General features: G+C 45.9%; 1 protein-coding gene across 3 annotated transcripts; it reads left to right on the plus strand.

The window, feature by feature from the left end:
- The first annotated feature begins 393 nt into the window (after window positions 1–393).
- On the plus strand, window positions 394–20877 carry camsap2b (calmodulin regulated spectrin-associated protein family, member 2b). Of its 3 annotated transcripts, XM_029830808.1 has the most exons (22): window positions 394–1136; window positions 4180–4439; window positions 7767–7946; window positions 8423–8506; window positions 11152–11293; window positions 12189–12328; window positions 13670–13760; window positions 13858–13959; window positions 14245–14314; window positions 14412–14693; window positions 14873–15599; window positions 15678–15824; window positions 15932–16163; window positions 16261–16447; window positions 16595–17282; window positions 17386–17522; window positions 17603–17817; window positions 17894–17993; window positions 18227–18292; window positions 18729–18844; window positions 18948–19066; window positions 19149–20877. In XM_029830808.1, exons 1-22 carry the CDS (start codon window positions 998–1000, stop codon window positions 19446–19448), a joined length of 4524 nt encoding a protein of 1507 aa, XP_029686668.1. In that variant the 5' UTR covers window positions 394–997; the 3' UTR covers window positions 19449–20877. The 3 variants fall into 3 exon arrangements, with proteins under 3 accessions (XP_029686668.1, XP_011614738.2, XP_029686669.1); XM_011616436.2 differs by lacking the exon at window positions 18227–18292 and having other exon boundaries at window positions 395–1136; XM_029830809.1 differs by lacking the exons at window positions 394–1136; window positions 4180–4439; window positions 7767–7946; window positions 8423–8506 and adding an exon at window positions 10252–10347.
- The last annotated feature ends 162 nt before the right edge of the window (window positions 20878–21039 follow it).

Consider the following 21039-nt stretch of genomic DNA (forward strand, 5'->3'; position numbering starts at 1 on the left):
AACGAAGAAAGAAATGGATTTAACCGCAATTTCTGTCACAATTTAAAAAAATTAATTAATTAATTAATTCATTATTACTGACCAGAATCTACCAGTTAACCTCTGGACTGTTGTAGATGCGCTCAGCAGCCACAGCAGCTTCACTAACAATGTTGTAAAAAGATGATTTGGCGTTTGAGATATTTGAATGATTTTTTAAAAAAAAAATACATCACAGTTGGTAAACAATTATCACATTTTGTAACTCACAATATGACTGCAGCTCATCCAGCTGAGCCATCCAAGCCCTGAATTTGAACCAACAGTGCCTACTAAAGCTACAGCATTACGCAGTAAAATAAAATAAACAATTCTGACATATCAAATATTCAGATGCTAAAGTCGTGTCTGCCCCGTCCTCCACTGAAACATCTGGCAGTTAGAAGTTAACTCCACCTCTGCTTGTGATGTTCTTGTCAGGACTGAGCGGACTGGGTGGGTGGAGCGCGCATGCGCAATGCGCACAAATCCCTCGATCGGTGCGGCTGGAAAAGCGCAGAGGAGTAGAGAGAGAGGGGGAGAGAGGAGGAGAACAGTTACAAAAAGAAAAGGAAAGACAAGATGGACACGAACATCGCCTGTCGTTGAGGTTGGGGCCGTTCCTCGGTGTCGGGTGGGTTGACCTTCCTCCCCGGAGGCGCTGCAGCTCCGTTATGTTGGAGAGCAGGACTGGAATGTCAGGGAATGGAGGAAATCTCCAGAATTCATAAACTGGGCCGCGTTGTCAGGATTTAAAGATAATCCCGACACGGAAAACTGAAGGATGGCGCTCATGTAAGCGGGGAGCTGCTGTTTTTTAGACCTGTCGTGCTCTCAACAACCAAGGCCGCTGCCAAAGTTTGATTTTTTCCCCCTTTGGCTCTAAAGGAGGGATTTTTTTCCCTCCGTGCGGAATGTCATCAGCCGTCAGGAGGAATTCCCGTGGCTGATCGAACCTCCAGCTGCAGAGCGGTTGAAGATGGGAGATGCGGCAGATGACAGGGGGATGAGACGGACCTTCATCGTCCCCGCCATCAAGAGCTTCGACCATTATGACTTCACCAGAGCCAAGATTTCCTGCAGCCTGACGTGGCTGGTGGCCAAGGCGTTCGGCTCGGGTAGGTGGTGCCTCCTTCCATGGTCTGAGATAAATGGAAAATAGGGCTGAGGGAAACATCTGACAGGGTCGAGTTACAAGCCCAAGGGGCACTCGTGAGTGTTCCCTCTGTTCTTATGCTGAAGACTTTAAGTGTGATGTTTCCAACTGAAGCGTTCTGAGCATGAAGATTTGCAGATATCAATCCAGCCGCATCACTCATCATCACATTGATGTAACCTGTTGCACGCTTCATGCTGTGGAATCCTTCAGCACTGCAGGTGCTGTTACGCAACCCCGGCTAGGCTCTGTCAGTCTCAACCCATCAACAGATGCAGGTGGCCTCCAGCTGCCATCATTAGAAGGAGACTCCCTTGATCTAAACATGCAAATGTGCCGTTTTCCACAACCAAGACAAGTGGTTAGTTTAGCTCAAATACTGGGAGGAAATGGCTAGAGTCCATCTTCCTCCACCCAAGTTGATGAGAGTGTAGTGAGGACCTACATGGATGGGCACCACCAGCTGTGTGTGAAACAATTCCATTTGGTGGCAAGTTTTCCGTTATTGCGAATTTGTAGTTCTTGGGGACAAAAACTGCATTACCCACAATCCTATGAGCTTTATAGTTAAGTGAAGCTTCTGTAACAACATTTAGTCATTGTGTGCATAAATATACAGGTCAAAACATGCATGCCGGAACATTTTAAGTTGCTAAAAACTTTTATTTTGACAATATTTGAGCTAAGCTAGTCAGAGGCAGCCTTTGCACATGTTTGTGTTGCTCCTGCCCCAGAGGACGGGAAAAAATGTTAAAGAAGGAACAATATATGGGACTATAATCCACAAAACTTATTTAACTTATAAACCTTCCTGTTACTTAAATTGCTTTAGCTTTTTTGTTTTAAGAATGGCTCGTCCAGAGTAAAGACTGAATGATGGGCTTTGCTGTCACGTGCTGAGCAAATATTCTTTGCTATCTTAAATCTATTAAGCATTATCAGCTCTTCTCATTTGGCGGCTCACATAGAATTTCACAGTCCTGTGTTCTCTCCTTTCTGTGGGATGGACGGAGTTCTCATTAACATTAATTTGATCCTTTTTTAGGTTCAGAGGTTTACCTTAACTCCCCATAAAAGTTTTTATGATCCGTGCCTCCTTTTACAGACAAACCTAGATGGGTTAAAAGACAGACCTCTGACTCGCACCTATAGATCTGCCAGTTGGCGGGGCTGCCGCTGTTTGGATACAAGCTGTCATTAATGCTACAATGAGATCTGTGGCTGTTGCATTCAACTGACACATATTCAGCTTCCAGGATTATGGCCCAGATCAGAACCGGTCCACAGAGCTTTGTCTGGCCTACTTAGATAGGATGACCACGTCTGATGTTTAGAGGCTCCAAATAAAAAGGCTAAAACTTATATCCTCTATCTGGAGAAAGTCTTTAGACTCTGTCAGTGATGCACAATAAGAGAACCACTTATGAACCATAAAAATGTTTTTCTATTCTGTCTTGTCACTTAAGGAAACTTAATGGGAAGTTTGAAACAGTAATAGATGTTTTATGGACGTCGTTATCTATTGTTGGAAACATATTTACATATTTATTTATTTATATTTACATATTTGGTGTCCCAGAAGGCTTTGGGGAACTTTTGTATCTTCTCCACCAGTCTTGGGTAATTATACTTATTTGTTTGTTCAATTTTTTCTTTGTTTTTTGTTTAAAACACAAATAATGGAAACTTTGATTGTGCATTTTAAATAACAGATGGGCAGATATAAGTACAACCATAAAATAAATAATAAATCTAATGTAGACAGCCTGAACTGAATGGTTTTTGATATCTAACACAGGTAGCTGAAGCCATTTTGGCTGCCGTTTTCTGGAAAAAAAAAAAAAGAAAAGGGGGGGACAAAAGCTCTTACTCAGCACTAAATGGCAGATGGCTGGTGAACAATATGGAGCGTTTTGCAGATAAACAAGAATCTCCAGACAAAAACTGATTTAGGAGACTGAAACTTGGACTTAAACACATCATGTGGACAGAAATATGCTGTTTCCTATCATTGTGCATGTCTCACTGGTGTGTGTGTAGCTTGTGAAGTCACTGACTGTTTTTGTTGGTAATTTGCTACCAAAAGGTTTGCTACAAACTACCTAATCTTCCAAAAGTGCCAGATTTATGCTGCGCTGGTAAACTGGGATCCGCGACGTTGTAGAACTGCAATCCTGCGGTCCTCCAGGGAAGTCTTCTCTGTCTGCACTTCCTGTGGCAGCTACTTCCTGTCTGTTTCCTCTTTGATGGCCAACACAAGGGGGGGTTACTTGACGGGGCAGATTTTCTTCCTTTCTTTTTGTAGCCTTCCAGTGTTTTTGTTATGTGGACTTAAATGAGAAAACTCGTCACCCTCGAGGACCGATGAGTAATAACTTTAAGTGTTTAGAAGTGATTTAAAATATCTTCTTTTCATCTTCCATTTTAGAGTTTTGGGGGTGTGGGGGGGGGGCTGCACTCACCACAGTGTAAAACAGAGTGTTTATTACACAGGCAATGGTCTTGTTTTAGTTCTCTTCGTTCATTTAATGATGTTTTGCCGTAAATGTCGTAAAGCTGTCACTTTAAGAGAGATTCCTGTCGTGTCCTTTGTTTCCATCAGCGTGAATCAGAGGCAGGCAGAGAGGAAACCGACCCCCCCTACCCACACACTCGCACACACCACAAGAAATACACACTCATACTGAATTATACACACAGCTGCAAGCGCCTGTCTGTATAATCAGATTCATCAGATGAGGCAGCACACTAACATTCTTCTGCAAAGACGGTCCAGCTTGTTGAACGACGATTAAAACGGTTTGTGATGTTACTGGGGTGTGTCCAACGAGCTTCATCTGGTTGGTCATATCAAGCGGAGGCTACAGTATAAAGGGGGAAGCCATGGCAACCACAAAGGCAGTAAAATATAGAAGGAGAATGGAAGCATTGGTTTTTAATGACATGTGCAGACGTTCACCGTTTCTGCTCAGAGCCCGTCCTGACCCTTCGGTCCCCTGTTTCAGATGCAGTACCAGAGGAGTTGGCCGAGCCTCTGTACAGGGACCAGTACAACCAGGAGCACCTGAAGCCGACGGTTGCAAGCTTGCTCCAGTCGGCGGAACTCTACTGCAGGGCGGGCAGCCTGATTCTCCGCAGCGATGCCGTCAAACCTTTACTGGGTCACAACGCCGTCATCCAGGCCCTCGCCCAGAAAGGCCTCTACGTCACCGACCAGGACCGACTGGTGACCGAGAGGGATCTGACCAGCCTGCCTATACACATGGTGAGCAGACGCCTTCTTAACACTTAGTCCAACAGCTGGAACCAGGAAATACATCTTAAACCAACCAATTATCACCAGTTGTGTTTGTGTGTGTTATCATCCTGCGTGATCCGTCCTGCCACAAATCAAAGGAGAAAAAGCAACCACTAATGACAGGTTTCCAATAGCAACCCATTACTCACTGTTGGGTCACTGTGTCATTAAACAGCAACAAACACTCCTTAGCTCACGCCGCCGCTACAGCATTTTGTCAACACTGCACATGATAAGGTGGCGTTTCCCATCCTGTGCTCATCTTTACATTTTAATTTAGTGGGAACTGTCACCTTGTTTTGTTTCCCGCAGGTCACACGGTTCTGCTGTGTTGTGATAGTTTGATCCAGACGCTGCTAGCACACGCATGGCTGGAGAGTAGGCACTTCTGCTGACACCAAAAGGTGTCTGCATTGCAGTGCACGCTCGCTCTCTCACTCTCTCTCTTTCTCTCTCCTGCCTGCTCTGTCACTCCTTCTGTCTGCCTCTCTCCCTCCTCGCCTCTCCTCCCTCACCCAGTGTCTTTTTTAGCCCTCTCTGTGACCACGCCCCCTTTCTTGTGCACGTTCTTATCTCTGTGGATTAAGTGAGACTGGTACCTTGAATATTTAATTGGGGCTTATTTCATCGAGCCCTCTCTTCGGGCTCTTATCTCAGGTTGTGCTTTTTTATTACGTTTATGATTCAAAGTCACACATGAAGGGCATCTTCCTATTATTGCAGAGATCTTTGGATTTTTTGTGGGTGTCCTTTAAAGGTCCTTTACATCTATATGCTCCAGAGTGAGTCAGTCCTGCATCTACAGCACCCTCTTCGCATGATCTTTGCAGCTCTTCTTTCTCAGCTTCTGGACTAAAGTGAATGTCACAGCCTCATCACATTTTCCCCACATCCCCGGATTACCCTTTCATATTTCAGGGCTGTGACTGCCCCAATTGTGTCTGTTTGGGACCCCACCCCGCCCCCACCCTCATTACAAGGCATGGAACAATGAGGAGCAACAGTTATATTGACATCTGCAAATGTCTGTGTGTTAGGAGCTTTTGTCTCCTAAAACAAGGCTGGGGGAACATCTATAGGGATAAATATCACCATTTTTCACATATTTAATCTATATCAATCTATGGAATGACGTGATTTGTATAAAGTCTTGATAAATGAGAACCCCCACGTTGCCTCATGTTTAACTTCATGATCAGATCTCAGCTTCAGTCTTAATGTGGCCTCTGATGACCTCAGATGTGTATTTTCTTTGATTAGGGGATGGCGATTTGCTCATTTACTTCTGATGTTGGTCCTGGAAACTGAAGGAGCTGTGCACGTATGTGCGTTTGGCAGCACAGCAGGATAATTTCAGCCCATTGGAGCCTCTGGCCCATTTTGGTTTATGGTATATCTGCAGTGAAAATGATGACCTCACGCTTTTCCAAATACTGCGTGACAGATGAATAACTCATGTAGGAAGGGGGAGGAGGAGTGTGGCAGTCCATCAAGAGGTTGAATGGATACATGTGAGGGAGAGGGAGGGAGAGAGAGAAAAGGAGGGAGGGAAACAAGGAGTTTAGGCCATTTGCTGTAATTCAGGAGAAAAAAGAAAAGTAGAGGAAGAGATGAGAGGAAAGGGTGAGCGTGGACGTTTCTAAGATGGATGTGGAAAGAGGAGAGGGGAGGGCACCAGCGCAGTATTGCCTTTTTGGTGGGTAGGAAGACATGTGCACGGCAGAGAAGGGGAGTGGGACAGGCCCACTGTTAATGTGACCATCTGGAAAGAGTAGGGGGGGTAAAGATGATGGAGGAGAGAAGAATGCCAAGAGAGCAGGAAAGGTTGAGGAAAGACGAAGAGGTGCTGTGCAGTACTGCAGCATGGTGGAGGGTGGAGCCTGGAAGAACACACACACTCACACACACACATACACACACAGCATCGATCACTCCAGACACATAAACACACACCTCTTAAGAGCACCTCCACCACAGTGTGTTCAGGAGCTGAAGAAGCAGCTGCACATCAACCTCAGCATATCTCCTTCAGAACTAAGGGGGGGGGGGGGGGGTATTGGTTTGTCCGGGACTGGATTGGACAGTCTGGGCGGTTTCAGCGTGCAGGTGTAAAGTCGCTTTTGTTACAGGATACCTTCGGGGAGCAGGCAGTTGTTTCTTTGGTTCCATGTTTGCCCAGCTGTATTCTGCCCCCCTTTGATCACGTGCGGAAGTGTGTGCTCGTGCACTGTTCAGGCACGTATGCAGCGCTGGAGGGGATCGATTCCGATACTTCTCAGCTATTACACTCACAGGGATGCAGCTCTCTGTAACAGTGTGCCACCAGCATGACCATATATGGTATGTCTGTCACCACCAGAAATTTAGACAAGCCCATACGCACGTGCGCTCACATAAGCGTGCTCACACACACGGGCACACACACCTTAAAGGTCTTTGTGAAGGACAGCACTTGGTTCTTTAATCCACACTTTATTGTCAACACTAGTGGGCAGGTGAGCAGTCCTGTCCGTCTGTTTGTCTGTCTGTCACACAGTATTGGTCTGGAGAGGAAAACACACGATGTCAAATATTTGCTAATATCCTGAAGATGCAGACAGTTTTTATTTTGGGCTCCTGGAGGTTGTCTGGATTTTGTTCAGTCTAAACAATCCTGTTTGCAAGGCTCAGCAGCTGTTTGCGCATCGGCCGGCAGATGTTTTAATGCGTGCCAGCTTCCTGTTTTTGAATTGGTTGATGAATTTATCTGGCATTAAAATGCTCTCCTCTGAAATGGGAGAATTTTTAGCTTTCTAAACTGGAAACAGGAATCAGCCACCCGCAGGAGAACGCCGGTGCTGAACTGCTTCAGCTCGCTCAGAGTTGTTACAACTTTACACGTTGGTCGTCACATGAGGTTCTGGTGTCACGAACCGGAGCCTGTCAGGTCAACTTGGGTAAACACTCCTGATTTAGGCCCATTGCTTTAACTCACACTTGATTTTAGATGCTAAATAAGCAAGATTGACATAAGAACCCGGACAGAGAATAATGCTCGTAAGGATGAGGGTTCCGTTGGCCCGACTGGTCTGTGTGGACGTATGAAACTGTTTCTTAAAGTTTACGAGTTGAGACTGAAGAGAGACTTAATCCCAGGAAATGAAGTGATATGTTACTAATCACTGAACTATGAGTTTGCACCAACAGCAGCAGCTTCCACACATATGGAGTAAATTAGCCAAACACAGAATAGAACTGAATAAAAACAGTCTTTGTCAACTTGTAACGCTGATTTAATTGATTTTGTTTCTGCAGAGCTCCCACTTGGCGTTCATCGACACGCTGATGATGGCGTACACGGTGGAGATGGTCAGCGTGGAGCGGGTGATGTCCAGCATTGGCAGATACACGTCCGCTGAGCAATCACATGGGGAAGGACACCTCCAGGAGCTGCCGTATGACACCGAGGACGCTATCGTCACCTGGATCAACAAGGTGCGAACAGGAGCGCTTTTGTGCACAGTATGAACCACAACGGTGACGCCCACAAACATCCTCAAGGCTTCAACAAACAGAGAACACACGCCACTTTCTTTTAGTCTGGAGAGGTGACGGCGCTGAGGTTTAACATGTTTACTGGTAAATCAGATTCAATATAATTAGCTCTTTAAAGCCAGAACCTTTAGACTCCTCAGGTCAAGCTTTGAAGATGCTTTATAAGGACAGGAACTGTCACTACCGGCATCTTTGAAGTGATTTGTAGCTCACTGATCTGGAGTCGAGTGACCTGAGTGCTTTATATCGCATTAGAACAATTAGCACAGACAGGAAATGGAGGGATAGTGGTGACAAGTGTCCCCTGTGATCAGCTCTCATCTTCCTGTCCTTCTGCCATCTGCACAGACTCTCCATTCAGGGAGCATGCCTGACTGTCTCTCTGTCTGTCTGTCTGTCTCTCTGTCTGTCTCCAGGTTAACGAGCACCTGAGGGACATCATGGTGGAGGAGCAGAAGCTGAGAGACCAATTTCACGAGTCGCATTCATCAGCGCAGAAGGTGAGATACAAACGCAAACTGGATAAACTGGAGTTGTTTGCTCAGGAAGGGTGATCGTTTCCCATTTTAGTTCCCATAAACAGTTTCTTCTACTAGTTTGCTGACCCTTCAGCCCAGAAAGTAGTTTTTATATGTTGTGTTTCCTGTTGCCTCAATAGAGGACTCTTGTTAGATCTGTGCGTTAAAATATGGAAAAAATAAATCAATACCTGTTAATTTTATACTCAAGATTCATGATTCTGAACATGGCTCTTCAGGATGCACCGATTGTGAGCTGAATTGGTCAAATTTAATTTTATTGTGCGCGTTACTTGTCTCTTTTTCCATTCTATCACTCAGTGATGCAGGCACATGCAAGCCCACATGAGACACACACACACACACACACACACATGCATACATGGAGAGCACAGAAGGAACAGATGAGCAGTTTCTGACCAGCTGCAAAGAAATGTTAGTGAAAGAATCCTCCCGTCAGAGTGGAAAATGAAAATGTGTGGGGGGGAGGAAAAAAGGGAGACAGGCAGCAAGAGGAATGAAATTCAAAGAGCAGAAAGTGAGAAATGACACTGGAGTGGAGGGCACAGAGTAACTCTGTCAGCTGAAGCTAAAGAGAGCCTGCGACAGGCAGCCAGTGTTCTCCTCCTGCGGCCTTCGCACTTATGTAAGGTCCATGTGACACACGGAGCTAGTCTGCAGGGGCAAACACACAGCAGCCGGCGAACACTCTCTTCCACTAACTTAACCATGAAACTCCAGCGCAGTGCCTCCTCAGGTCACATCATTCCCCTCGGGTCAGAGCTTTCTAATGTTGACAGTAACAAGTGGAGGAAAAAGGCTTTAAAAACCTAACTCAGCTGTGCTAAATGGCAAATGGAAGGTCATCTTCCTGTGATTCAGATAACATTCAAACACTTATTTAATCTCTGTTTGTGTTCAAGCCAGATAACTAAGGAATAAACAATAGCCTCGACTAGATGGCGTGCTAACATTGTTTTGTAGCTAAGCTAACGGCAACACTAAACTCCGCTAATCATTAATGCGACATCCCTGGATAACGATAATGGACATGAAAGCTGGAAACTGTCTATTCTGGAGGCTGTCACATACGCAGTAAAGCTTCATGGGAACAGAGGTGAGGGCTTTTGAAGAGTGTTTGCGGGAAAGCGTACACCCAGTGTGAGTCAGCTGGTGTCCTCCATCACACAGAAGTCTATTCACTGAGGCGGACACACTCAGAAGACATAATTTCACACATGCACAGCCATGCGCCTGCACCAAACACACACTAATGCATGAGCACAAGACACATCTCAGTACTTCTCGTCTATTCTGGGATTGTGTGAAAACTGGTCTCATGACGAAGGGCTCGGTATTTCTCTACTTTCGCCGACCAAACATACTAACGAGAGATGTTGAGATTGTAATATAGTAAACTGTGTTAGCGCTGTGTTTTCATTAGAGGGCATTAGCTCAGATTAGACTGGACTAATTACGATGAAGTCAGTGGAGCAAACTGGTGTCTAGACTCTAGACTCCATTATTTGGTAATAGTTTTTTGTTCATTTAAAAAAATATTCAAATTGCAGAAAAGATTAATCCAGCAGTTGAAACCAAAGTACATAACATACAGAAATCAAGATTTAAGTGAAATATGTTCAATGTCACGTGAAGACTAACTGAATTATAGCATTATATGAGTAGTGTTACATTTTCTGTCCTTTCTGAAGCAAGAGTACCGGTAGGTTATCAATGGCCTAATGTCTCTCCTCTCTCCTCTTTCTGTCCAATCATCATCTTCCATCAAGTCTCCTAATAAATGGTACTGGAAGTTAGTACCAGTAAGTCCATTCTGCAGAATTTATCCTTAACAAACACCACCTCCAATCTCCTCCCTTACCATCCAAACCCTGCGAAGATTCACATTATTTCTCATTGCATGCAGCTCCCAAATGCCCCCTCACCCATTGGTCCGACTCCCCCATCCCGTCACACCTCCAGACCAAAACTCTACATTCCCAAGAATCTGACTCGCTAAAATTGGCTCAGCATCCTTTTTGATGGGAGAAAGAAGGCAACATAATTCTTTACTTGAGTCACATCTGACCCGACTCTCCTAAACTGATCTCCGCTGGTGATGGTGTCTGTTCTCAGTATCATCTCGATCCGTTTTCTGACTTCGGAGCCCAGCTAAACTCAGCTGAGCTACATTTAATGACCTTCCCACGACGTGGTCACAGTCTAAGTAGGTTTCAGTCGTCCACCTCTTACATCACTATAGCAACTTCTAAAGATAATTATAAAGCCTGAAATAGCTAAATTTAGTTACTGATTGCTGCCTTGGTGATCCAATTGCACCCTTTTGTATTGCATTGCTAGTTATGCGATTGTGACGCGATTGCTGTGAGACAACAGAGATCATATCTTTCTAGAGAGGATGACAAGGTACATTTTGACCTCTACATCATTTAACTTGAGCCTGAAGCCCCCTCTGATCTTCTAAGTCTTCATCTTAACACCTGTTTGTCGAGTGTGATTGGGGGGTTGTATGCATGCACGTCAAGAGGTCTCTGAGACATTCACACTGTACATATTCGCCCCAATGACACATATAAGTGATGTCTTTGTCGTTGCCATGGTTTCAGGCTCGCTATAGGAAGGAGCATGCTCAGCAGAGGAGCGCTCCCTCGCTCCCCCTGGTGGAGAACCTGCTGAAGGACAACACAGACGGCTGCGCCCTGACCACCCTGCTGCACTTCTACTGCTCCACAGTCATCAGACTGGAAGGTGAGATGAGCCCCCCTCCGACACTGACCACACCCTCCCGGGGTCACTAACCACACCTGTGAACATAAAAGAATAAAGGCATTGATGTGCACAAACACATGCAGGGAGATAACCGCAAAGGTTTACTCTCTCAGACGAGAACAAAGGCCCGATTTCCAAGCAGAATTTCAGAACACAAGGATTCTTTTATCTCCAAGTTGCCTCGATATATGAAAAAACTGAAGCTACTATAGAAGCCTTCTGCAGATCCAAACAACAACATAACATATTGATGACCGCGTTCTGACTTTCCCTGGTTATGTTTTATGAGGAAGAATGTAGGACATTGTTCTTTGACCTGAGAACGGCACTGTGAGGCAGCAGAATGAATGTGAGGCAAGAAAGAAACAAAGACTTGTTTCCTCTCCTGCGCCCTCATTTCTAAAAATGCCCTGGGTTGGGTCGGGATTGGTCATGAGGCGTATCAGACCGAGCACCACACCAGGATTGGCTGCCTGCTATTTTAAAGATAAACAGCTGTGTCTGAACCTCTGTGGCACTTATAGAGACACATGTGGACCAGATGGGGATGTGAGTTGCACTCTGTTTAACTGACTGACCTTGAAATAGTAGTAAATGACATCATATTTGGGCTTCTTCTCATTTGGTAGACATTATACAGTCTCCGTGAGCACGTCACAGGTTAGAAATCCCAATGATTCACGGACGGCCTGAAAATCCAGATTGTGGGCGATTGAAATCAGCTACAGTAAACTGCAGGAATGCTGCAGGGAGAAGTATGGTAATTTCCTGTCATCTGCCCCTTTTTAAACACAAACTCTGCCTTATCTCCCCCCTGCCTTCCTGCCGGCCCTCCCACCCTCGTGTGCACCCGACCCCTCCCCTGGCGGAGCAGATATCTGCCTCAAGGAGACCATGTCTTTGGCTGACAGCCTGTACAACCTCCAGCTGGTGCAGGAGTTCTGCAAGAACAACCTCAACCACTGTTGCCACTTCACCCTGGAGGACATGCTCTACGCACATGCATCTATAAAGGTAAGGAGGCGACCTTCAGGGCGTGGAAAGTCCTGTTTGTGTAACGTGGATCGGGACAGGGGAAAAAAGTCTTTTGGGGGAATGAATAAGGAAATGTCAGGACTGGAAAGTCTGAGTGGTCAGAAGTGAATCATGCGAGGAAAATAATAATGAAAGCTTGTGAGCGAGGCTGCACTCTAGCATCTGCTCTCAGCGTGCGTGTGGCTGTATGAACAGGCTCGGAAAGACCAGTTTGTTACCAGTATGGCTTTGCAAACAGATTTAATAAACATGATGTGTCTGTGACAGAGCTTTTTTAGTACGGTAGCTTCGGGCCTGCCTCTTTCTCTGCCTGTCCGTCTCTGTTTCGCTCTCTCTCTGACAGAGGACACATTCTGCTCAGAGGAGAAACTGTCCCCACCACCACCCCCTCCCTGTCTCCTCTGTTTTTATTCTTTAAACAAACAGTAAAATCTGTGATCTTCAAGGATAAATACCCTTTTAACTGCATTTTATTTAACAAGTAAAAGTGAAAAGTTTCCTCGACGTCCAAACACAAGGCAGCAGTAAACTGTGCAGAGAACATGGGGTGAAACAGTCTGATTCAAGTCACAGTCCGAGGTGACGGGGGACTTTCCACAGTTTTTACATACTTGCCAGTCTTGGATTCACTTTTCGGTCATCCTTGAATCATGGTAACAGTCTACATCGACGCAAACCTTTGCTAATACGCTACGTCTGATCACATGGTGGTGCTACAGCTGATTGACCAGATCTGTTGAGATGCATTTGTAGTATCTATGGCAGGTTTAGGCATATTTCACCCTAATTATGTTGATGAGCTCTGTAGCACAGCAATGATAAAGATGGAATGCACAGTAGTGTGTATTTTATGTGCTATTAAGGAGTTTCCGTATCACAATTGAAATCCAAAACATTTTTATTATTTGTGTTTTATCCTGAAAATGATTTATAGATGTGTGTTGATCGCAGTGTTTGACCTCCAGTGAATTTCTTTGTCTAAGCTGGATGAATTAATGGTGTATTTGGGTTAGTTCGCTGCTCTGTGCGCCCATCCATGCGTACTCTATGTGACATATTTAAACTAAACTCCAGATGGTGTTGCTGGACTGTTTTCACAAGGCATTGACATTAAATTACTTAATGAATCATGATATTCAGCATCTCCGCCCAGAGATGGATTTAGATGACCCCATTTGGTCTGTCAAAGATGCTTTGTAGTATCATAAAAACAGGAGGGATTTGAGATGTCAGTGAGATGAATTCTCTGTTGATAACCAATAAACCTTTGTTGATATTGTTTTAGTAATAACAATGGTGTGTCTGTGTTTTATCTTGCAGAGTAACTACCTGGTGTTTATGGCTGAGCTTTTCTGGTGGTTTGAAGTTGTCAAACCTTCATTTGTACAGCCTAGAATCTTAGACACAAATGGTACACAACTTTTAAAAAATTAAAAAATTAAAAATCAACCTGATGACAGGTTTGCCACCGTCCGCCCAGCACTGATGCATCTTTGTCTTCTCATCAGCCTGTGAGCCAGTATCCTCCAACAGAAAAATGGCTCCCGTGTCCAGTCCTGTCAAACAGCGATGTACATACAGGCCTGAGAGTCCAGACACCATCCAAGCAGGTTATTTAATTAAATGTCATTAATTATTCATTAAACTGTCCATGTCAGAATTATGAATAAGCAGAAGCCATGCTATCACCCTTTAGTACTCTCACAGAACTACTACGTTTACTACGTAATTAACCAGATAATAAATAATGATTGCAGTGATGTAAATATAGACTACGTGGAAGTTGTCTGCCCTCTAGTGATTGATTCAAGAATTGCAACCTTAAGCTGTATATACAGTACACTTTTCCTTTTTTGCTAAAGACACATAGATATACATTATTTTCCATGCCACAGGTTCAATTAAGAGATCCACCTCCCTGTCCTTCATGGATGGCTGTATTGGTACATGGCCCAAAGAAAAACGGTTAGTGTTTTCACCCTACAGTTGAGCTAGAAAGGTAGCATTCAATGATTGATGAAGGTGCAGCTGTTCTCCATCACTAAATTTTGTCCCTCATCAGCTCTACTGCACGAGGAATCTCCTTTGAAATCCCTTTGGATGGAGAACCGACAGTGCCGCCCTCTGAATCCCCGTCCCTCAGCGGCATGACCCGGTCAGCCAGCAGCGAAGGCCTTGGGTTTAAAGTTCACTTTGCAACCCATGGGGGCCTCAGGCGCCACCCGTCTGCCATACCCGTCAATGTCAATGGCCAGAGCAGCCACATTCTAGAGGAGGATGAGGATTTTACTTCCCCCAAACCCCTGGGAAGAAACAACACATTCTCAGTGAAGAACCAAAATAGGTGCAGCAGCATTTGTGCGTGTGTCTGTGTCTGTGTCTGTGTCTGTGTCTGTGTCTGTGTCTGTGTCTGTGTGTCTGTGTCTGTGTGTCTGTGTCTGTGTGTCTGTGTCTGTGTGTGACCTCTATTTCCAAACAGATAATTTTAAAAATGTCACTTCATGTATTCTGATGTGCCCTTAGGTGCCCTAATGGCATCCTCTCAGATAGCCCCCACAGCGGTAACAATCACCACGGTGACCACAGCGGTCACATCAGCCCATCAACTCCTCCGAGCATCGAAGAAGCTCTGAAGATAATTCATGACTCTGAACGGCCTCATGCCAGTCTGGGAATGGGGGGAGGTGATGGTTTCTTTCTTCATGATGCGGAACCTTTGGAACCTTCTGGGGCCCGTGGAGAGGGAGACGACACAGGTTCTGCTAAGACTCGACTGAACGACCACGAACCCAACTCTGTCTCCACCGATGAGGTCGACACGGGGATCCACGTGAGGACAGAGGACATCCAGAGCTTGGATGAGGACTCCTCCTCTTTGAGAGATTACTCAGATATGGATCCAGACTGTGAGGCCATGACTCGCTCCTGTCCAAATGATGACCGTCCGGACAGGGAAAGGAACAAAGAAGAAGGACAGAAGGGGGTCTGCGGCGCTAATTCCCTGGGTGGGAGGGGTGATGGTGGAGACAGGACCAGCCCCTGCCCCAGTTCTGCACCCACACTCCCCAGATCCCACACCATGAGCCCAGCCTCGTCCTCCACGGGCTCCGTGAGCGGTCTGGTCAGGATGACGAGCTTCGCGGAGCAGAAGTTCAGGAAGCTGGAGGGGAGGAGCAGTGGAGGAACCACGCCGGAAAGTTCAGACCTCAACGTTCCGTACACACACTCCACAAAGAGCACTTTTTCTCCGGTTGGTACAGAGGTTTCGAATGCTAATCAAAGCGACACGTGAGAGAAGACACTTAACATAAATTATATTTTATTTTAGATGTCCACGCCTCCTTTGCCAATTACATCTCCGTCTCCAGTCACGCCCTCCCCTAGAGACCCTTCCCACCTGATAGCATCTGAGATGATCCAGCTGAGGATGAAGCTGGAGGAGAAACGGAGAGCAATAGAAGCCCAGAAAAAGAAGGTAAACTCACGGAGACTGAACGATGACTGAGCCAGACCAGATGCTGATCCAGAAATGTGCTGTGGAGCTCGACTTTGGTGATGTCTTCTTTTTTTCACATTTTCCAGGTCGAAGCTGCTTTCACTCGCCACCGTCAGAAGATGGGCAGGACTGCCTTTCTGAATGTGGTGAGGAGGAAAGGAATCAATGTTCCCGTCAGCCCCAACTCAGGAGGAGCTGAGACGCCTTCGTCTGAGCCCATCACACCCTCGATGGAAACCAGCCAGGGTGGCGTGGAGCGGGCGGAAAGATGCAAGCCAGACGGAGCAGCTCCCAAATCCCCCAGTGAGGACAGAGGAGGTGAGAATCATTTTGTATACGATAAAGTGCCCCATAAATGAACCTGATCTGACTGGTTACCACCTGACTGACCCGCATGTTTCACGTGGTGACTCAGGTGTGACTCCAGGAGAGGCTGACCTGGCGGATTATACCCGCTCCATTGAGAGGCTGAACACATCGCTGGGCTTCCTGCAGACAGAGATGCAGCGTTTGGCCCAGCAACAGGAGAAGATCATGGCCATGCGAGAGCAGCAGCAGCAGCAGGCCTGGGTTATCCCCGCTCCTGCCCCATCCCCACACAGGTATCCCCTCCTCCACCTGTTCTTTTTTAGCTGCAATAACACTGTAATTACAAACACTTCAGCTTGTATGCGGAGGTCAGAAGCTTTCTTTTACCAATTTTCAGGACAAAAGCAACCATAAATAAAAAAAATTTTGGTCCCCTGTAGGCAGCTCCGTGAGTTGCGTAGTAGCAGCGTGACGGGTCGGGGATCAGGACGAGGCTCCGTCGGGTCCCTGTCTCCCAACCTCTCTTCTTCAGGCTCTCCTCACGCTCCTAATCGCTCCCCTGCTGGTATTAAGAGACGACCGGCCTCCTTCCATGCCCGGACCCCTCGGACTCCACGACCAAACGACCTGAAGGTCACACCTTTTAGTCGCATGCTCAACACGCCCACATCTGTGGACAGCCTGCCCAGGCTGAGGCGGTTCACCTCCAGCCAAAGTCAGCTCAGCTCGTTTGCCTACCTGGGTAACGAGACAAGTTCAGGTGAAAAGAAGGACAGCAAAGAGGGAAAAGCAGCGGACGAGAGCGCTGGAACGTCTCATCCTTCAGCTAATCAGCATAACAAAGCTGAGTGTGAGAATGAGCGGAACCAGACGGCGCGGCCTCGGTCAAAGGGCGAAGACAAGTCAAGAAGGTCAGAAGAGGTGTTACACCAGCCGTTACCTGAGTATAAAAGACCTACGTCCAGCCAGGTCAAAGCAGAGAACCAGGACAGAAAAGATCTGGTGGAGGTGCCACTGTCTGAACTGAAACCTCCTGAAAGATCGAGCAGCGGTCAGGAGATGGACGGAGAGGAGGACGGAGATGCTGGAGGAGATGACCAAAAACTGTGCTGTGGATTTTTCTTCAAGGTGAACGAAAGCCTAAAGATGACTATCCGTTTGTTTTGTTTTTTCATATTTATCACCTCTGTCATGCAGCATTTTTACCATTTTAATGTTGTGTGTTTCCCAGGATGATGTGAAAGGTGAAGAAGATATGGCAGCAAAGAAAGCCGCCTTGCTGGAGAAGAGGATGAGGAGGGAGAGGGAGGCTCGGGAGAAGAAGCAACAGCAAGAGCTGGACCAGGAGCAGGAGAAGGAAGCTGCACGGTTGGACTTCATTCTATTCTGTCCGCTCCAAGTTTGAAGGTGTTACTTGTCCCCAGATTGAATTTGTTGCCCTCCTCCAGATTGAAAACGGAGGAGGAGCAGCAGAAAAAGGAAGACGAGAAGGCCAGGAGGGAATACATCAGGAATGAATATCTGAGGAAAAAGCAGCTCAAGCTGATGGAGGACATGGATGAGGTCATCAAGCCGCGATCCGGAAGTCTCAAGAAGAAACCGAGACCTAAATCCATCCATCGGGATGTTGTGGACTCATCGATGCCTCCCATGAGAGCAACAGGTGAGCAACATACACACGTTTCCCTCCATATATAATACTACAGCAAATATTGATCCGCGCTCGACCTGTCACGCAGGTGTTCGTCCTCGAGGATACTCCGTGTCAAGTGTTTCGTTAGCGTCTCTCAATCTGGCCGATAACGACAGAGACCTTCCAAATAACAGGAAGAATAACAGGTAAGAGCTGCTGTTGCGCTGTAGCTTCACATGGGTTTCATCAGTCTTGGTGTGCACAACACACAATTTAGAGAAACTGTTTTCTTAAGTAATCAGATCAGTTTTGGAATGTGTGACTCCACAGTAATCAACCTCTAACAGTGGGGTTGATGATGGGGCTCTCTTCTTTCTTTCTTTTCCCTGACACTCCTACACTCCCTCCCTTTCTCTGCTGCCCACCTGCGTCACCTCAGAGGCAGTAAAGTAGCTGCAGCTCACGTCCCATTTTTTCTCAGCTCTCCCAAAGAGAGAAAGGGAAGGTTGGTATCGCTCCGTGTAACTGTACCGCCCTTCATGAGCAACAGCGGCCATGTCAGCAGCGAGGTCATTGAGCGTAGCCCCTTGGATTTGGGTGTCCTCCTGCTCTGGATGCATTTTTCTTTCCTTCCTTTCCCTTTTCCACGCTGGCTGCTCCATGTGACTTCATGAGCTCATCCTTCCCAGTGTCCATAAAGACAATGCCGAGGCTTTGCTCTGCTTGGCTGAACGTGCTACCTCTGTCCCTCTCTGTGCAGCTTGCTATATTAACAGTATAATGTAAAGCCAGACAACAGGAACGGTCTGGAGATTTGTGGCTCCACATCTGACCTTGTTTTTACCACATCTGTGTGTTTGTGCATGTCTTCATCTGTGCGTTCCTGTGTCGTCTGTGCTCTGTGTTTTTGTTCCGTCTGTCATGTATGCGGGCGTTTGCAGGCCAGAATCGGCAGGAGGGTTTTCTTCCTGTCCTTCGACTGTCAGTCGGAACGGAGAGAAGGATTGGGAAAACGATTCGACCACCTCCTCATCTCCCTCCAACACAGAATACACAGGTATCCTCCACACTTTCCACTTGACTGAATCCAGGAATCCTGAAATCCTGGACTCACACCCCAGCACCCCCATTAATCCTAATTGAAATGGTTATTCCTGTAGGACCTAAACTATACAAGGAGCCAAGTGCAAAGTCCAACAAGCACATCATCCAGAACGCCCTGGCCCACTGCTGCCTGGCGGGCAAAGTCAACGAAGGCCAGAAGAACAAAATACTTGATGTATGCAAATTACTGTTTTCAGAAATCTAACATTCTGAGATTTAAAAAAAAAAAAAAACTTTTTCTCTGTGGTGTGATTAAGGAAATGGAGAAATCCGGAGCCAATAACTTCCTGGTGCTTTTCCGGGACGCTGGATGCCAGTTCAGGTCTGTGTACACCTACTGCCCAGAGACGGAGGAGATCACCAGGCTGGCCGGCATCGGGCCCAAGAGCATCAAGATCAAGATGATCGAGGGCCTGTACAAATACAACTCGGACAGGAAGCAGTTCAGCCAGATACCAGCCAAAACCATGTCCGCCAGCGTGGATGCCATCACCATCGCCAGTCACCTGTGGCAAACCAAGAAGCAGTGGACGCCCAAAAAGCTGCATTCCAAGTAGCGAGCGGCGGGTGGACATGGGTTTCACTGCATCGTTACGGAGGACACTTAAGCAGGAACGAGGTCACGAATGTTCCGGACTACTTCAGCGGGGCAGAAGTGCCTATGTGTGCACTACTCTAGCATGTGTGTCAGTGTTCTCTCGTGCCAAAAACAAGAGTAAAATCAGAGGCAGTCCGCCGCCTTAGCCCAGCTGAAACCACTGAAGCAGTGAATGTCGCGCCTCCCACAGAGGCAGCCTGGTCTCTATGAGCTGATCATACGTGGCCTTACGCTGGTTTTGTGTCAGACGGAGTTGTCCTAATCGTTTGTGTCACATCATCAGCGCAGATCGGACGTTCGGAGACTATTTCAGATCGAATGGTGGATGTTTGCTGTTACACAGGCATGTTTATTTTCGGGATTTTTTCTTTTAAACACATGACTGAAAACTTTAAAATCTGTCAAAGTCTGTGTGTGTGTGTGTAATGAAGTGTCATAAAGATTGAGGAAAATACCTCTATGGGATTGGTGGTTGCAATTCATTTGCATACATGTGAAAATATGCAATTCACAAGCATGCAGACAGTTCTGGGAAGCACCTGCAGTCGGTTTTTAATTTATTTAAATTGAAAAGACTTCAAACTTAACTTGAATATGTTTTATTGGCGTGTTACAGTTCGAGTCAGAGCGGCAAATAAAAAAAAACACAGGTCAGATTTAATTGTATATGGTGGCAGATCCACTTGTAGCTTTTTCTGAGTAGCTTTTATAATTTATGGCTTCCTGTGTAACATTTTGCTGTCGTTTTGGGGGCCTTTCAGTGTGCTTTAAATGCAAGCGTAACTCCTCTGTATCACCACGATGACAAGCGTCAGTAGACTAGACAGAAATCCCACAATATGTGAGCTGTCTGTGCAGTTTATAATTAAATATTCACCATGTTGCAGTTGGAACTAACAAACACCTAAAAATCCACTTTAAGTGTGGATTTTTGTCTTAACTGTTAGGTCTTTAATTTCCTTAAAATAGCCCAAAATTGTAAATAATCCACCTACGATAGCACTTACGGACCCTGTACCACTGTTGTTGAGTCACATGTTCTCAAGCCTGTTTCTCTGTTTTAATGTTGCATTTAAATAAAACATGTGTTCTCTATCAGGAGGTGTTGACACTGTACAGATATATTTTGGCATATAGGATTATTTTTTTGTAATGACATTTAACTCTTTGGAGGCGTGTAAAAATGAAGCTGCACAGATGTGGAAGGAAGTGTGTGAGAAGTATGAGACGTCATGAGACGAAATATAAAAGGCCTTAATGGGGTTTTACTGTGTTATTGTATGAAAATCCACCTCACATATGAGTTGTTGTTTTTTTTCATTTTATTGAATCGGATCAACTTTTTTCTGTTCTTATCCATTTGCTTATTAAAATGTCTATCAACAGGATTTGTGGTGTCTCATTTCACGTCTTGAGTGATTCACGTGCAAAAAGATGTTTTATCTGCTGGATTATAACAAAGACTTCACAAATATGAATAAATTGCAGAGAAAATCTGCAGCAAAGCTATACATGCTTGTGTCACTGTCATCATTAGGTTGATATAAGAC

Source organism: Takifugu rubripes, chromosome 22, assembly GCF_901000725.2.
Source record: "Takifugu rubripes chromosome 22, fTakRub1.2, whole genome shotgun sequence".
In the NCBI taxonomy this organism is placed as follows: domain Eukaryota; kingdom Metazoa; phylum Chordata; class Actinopteri; order Tetraodontiformes; family Tetraodontidae; genus Takifugu; species Takifugu rubripes.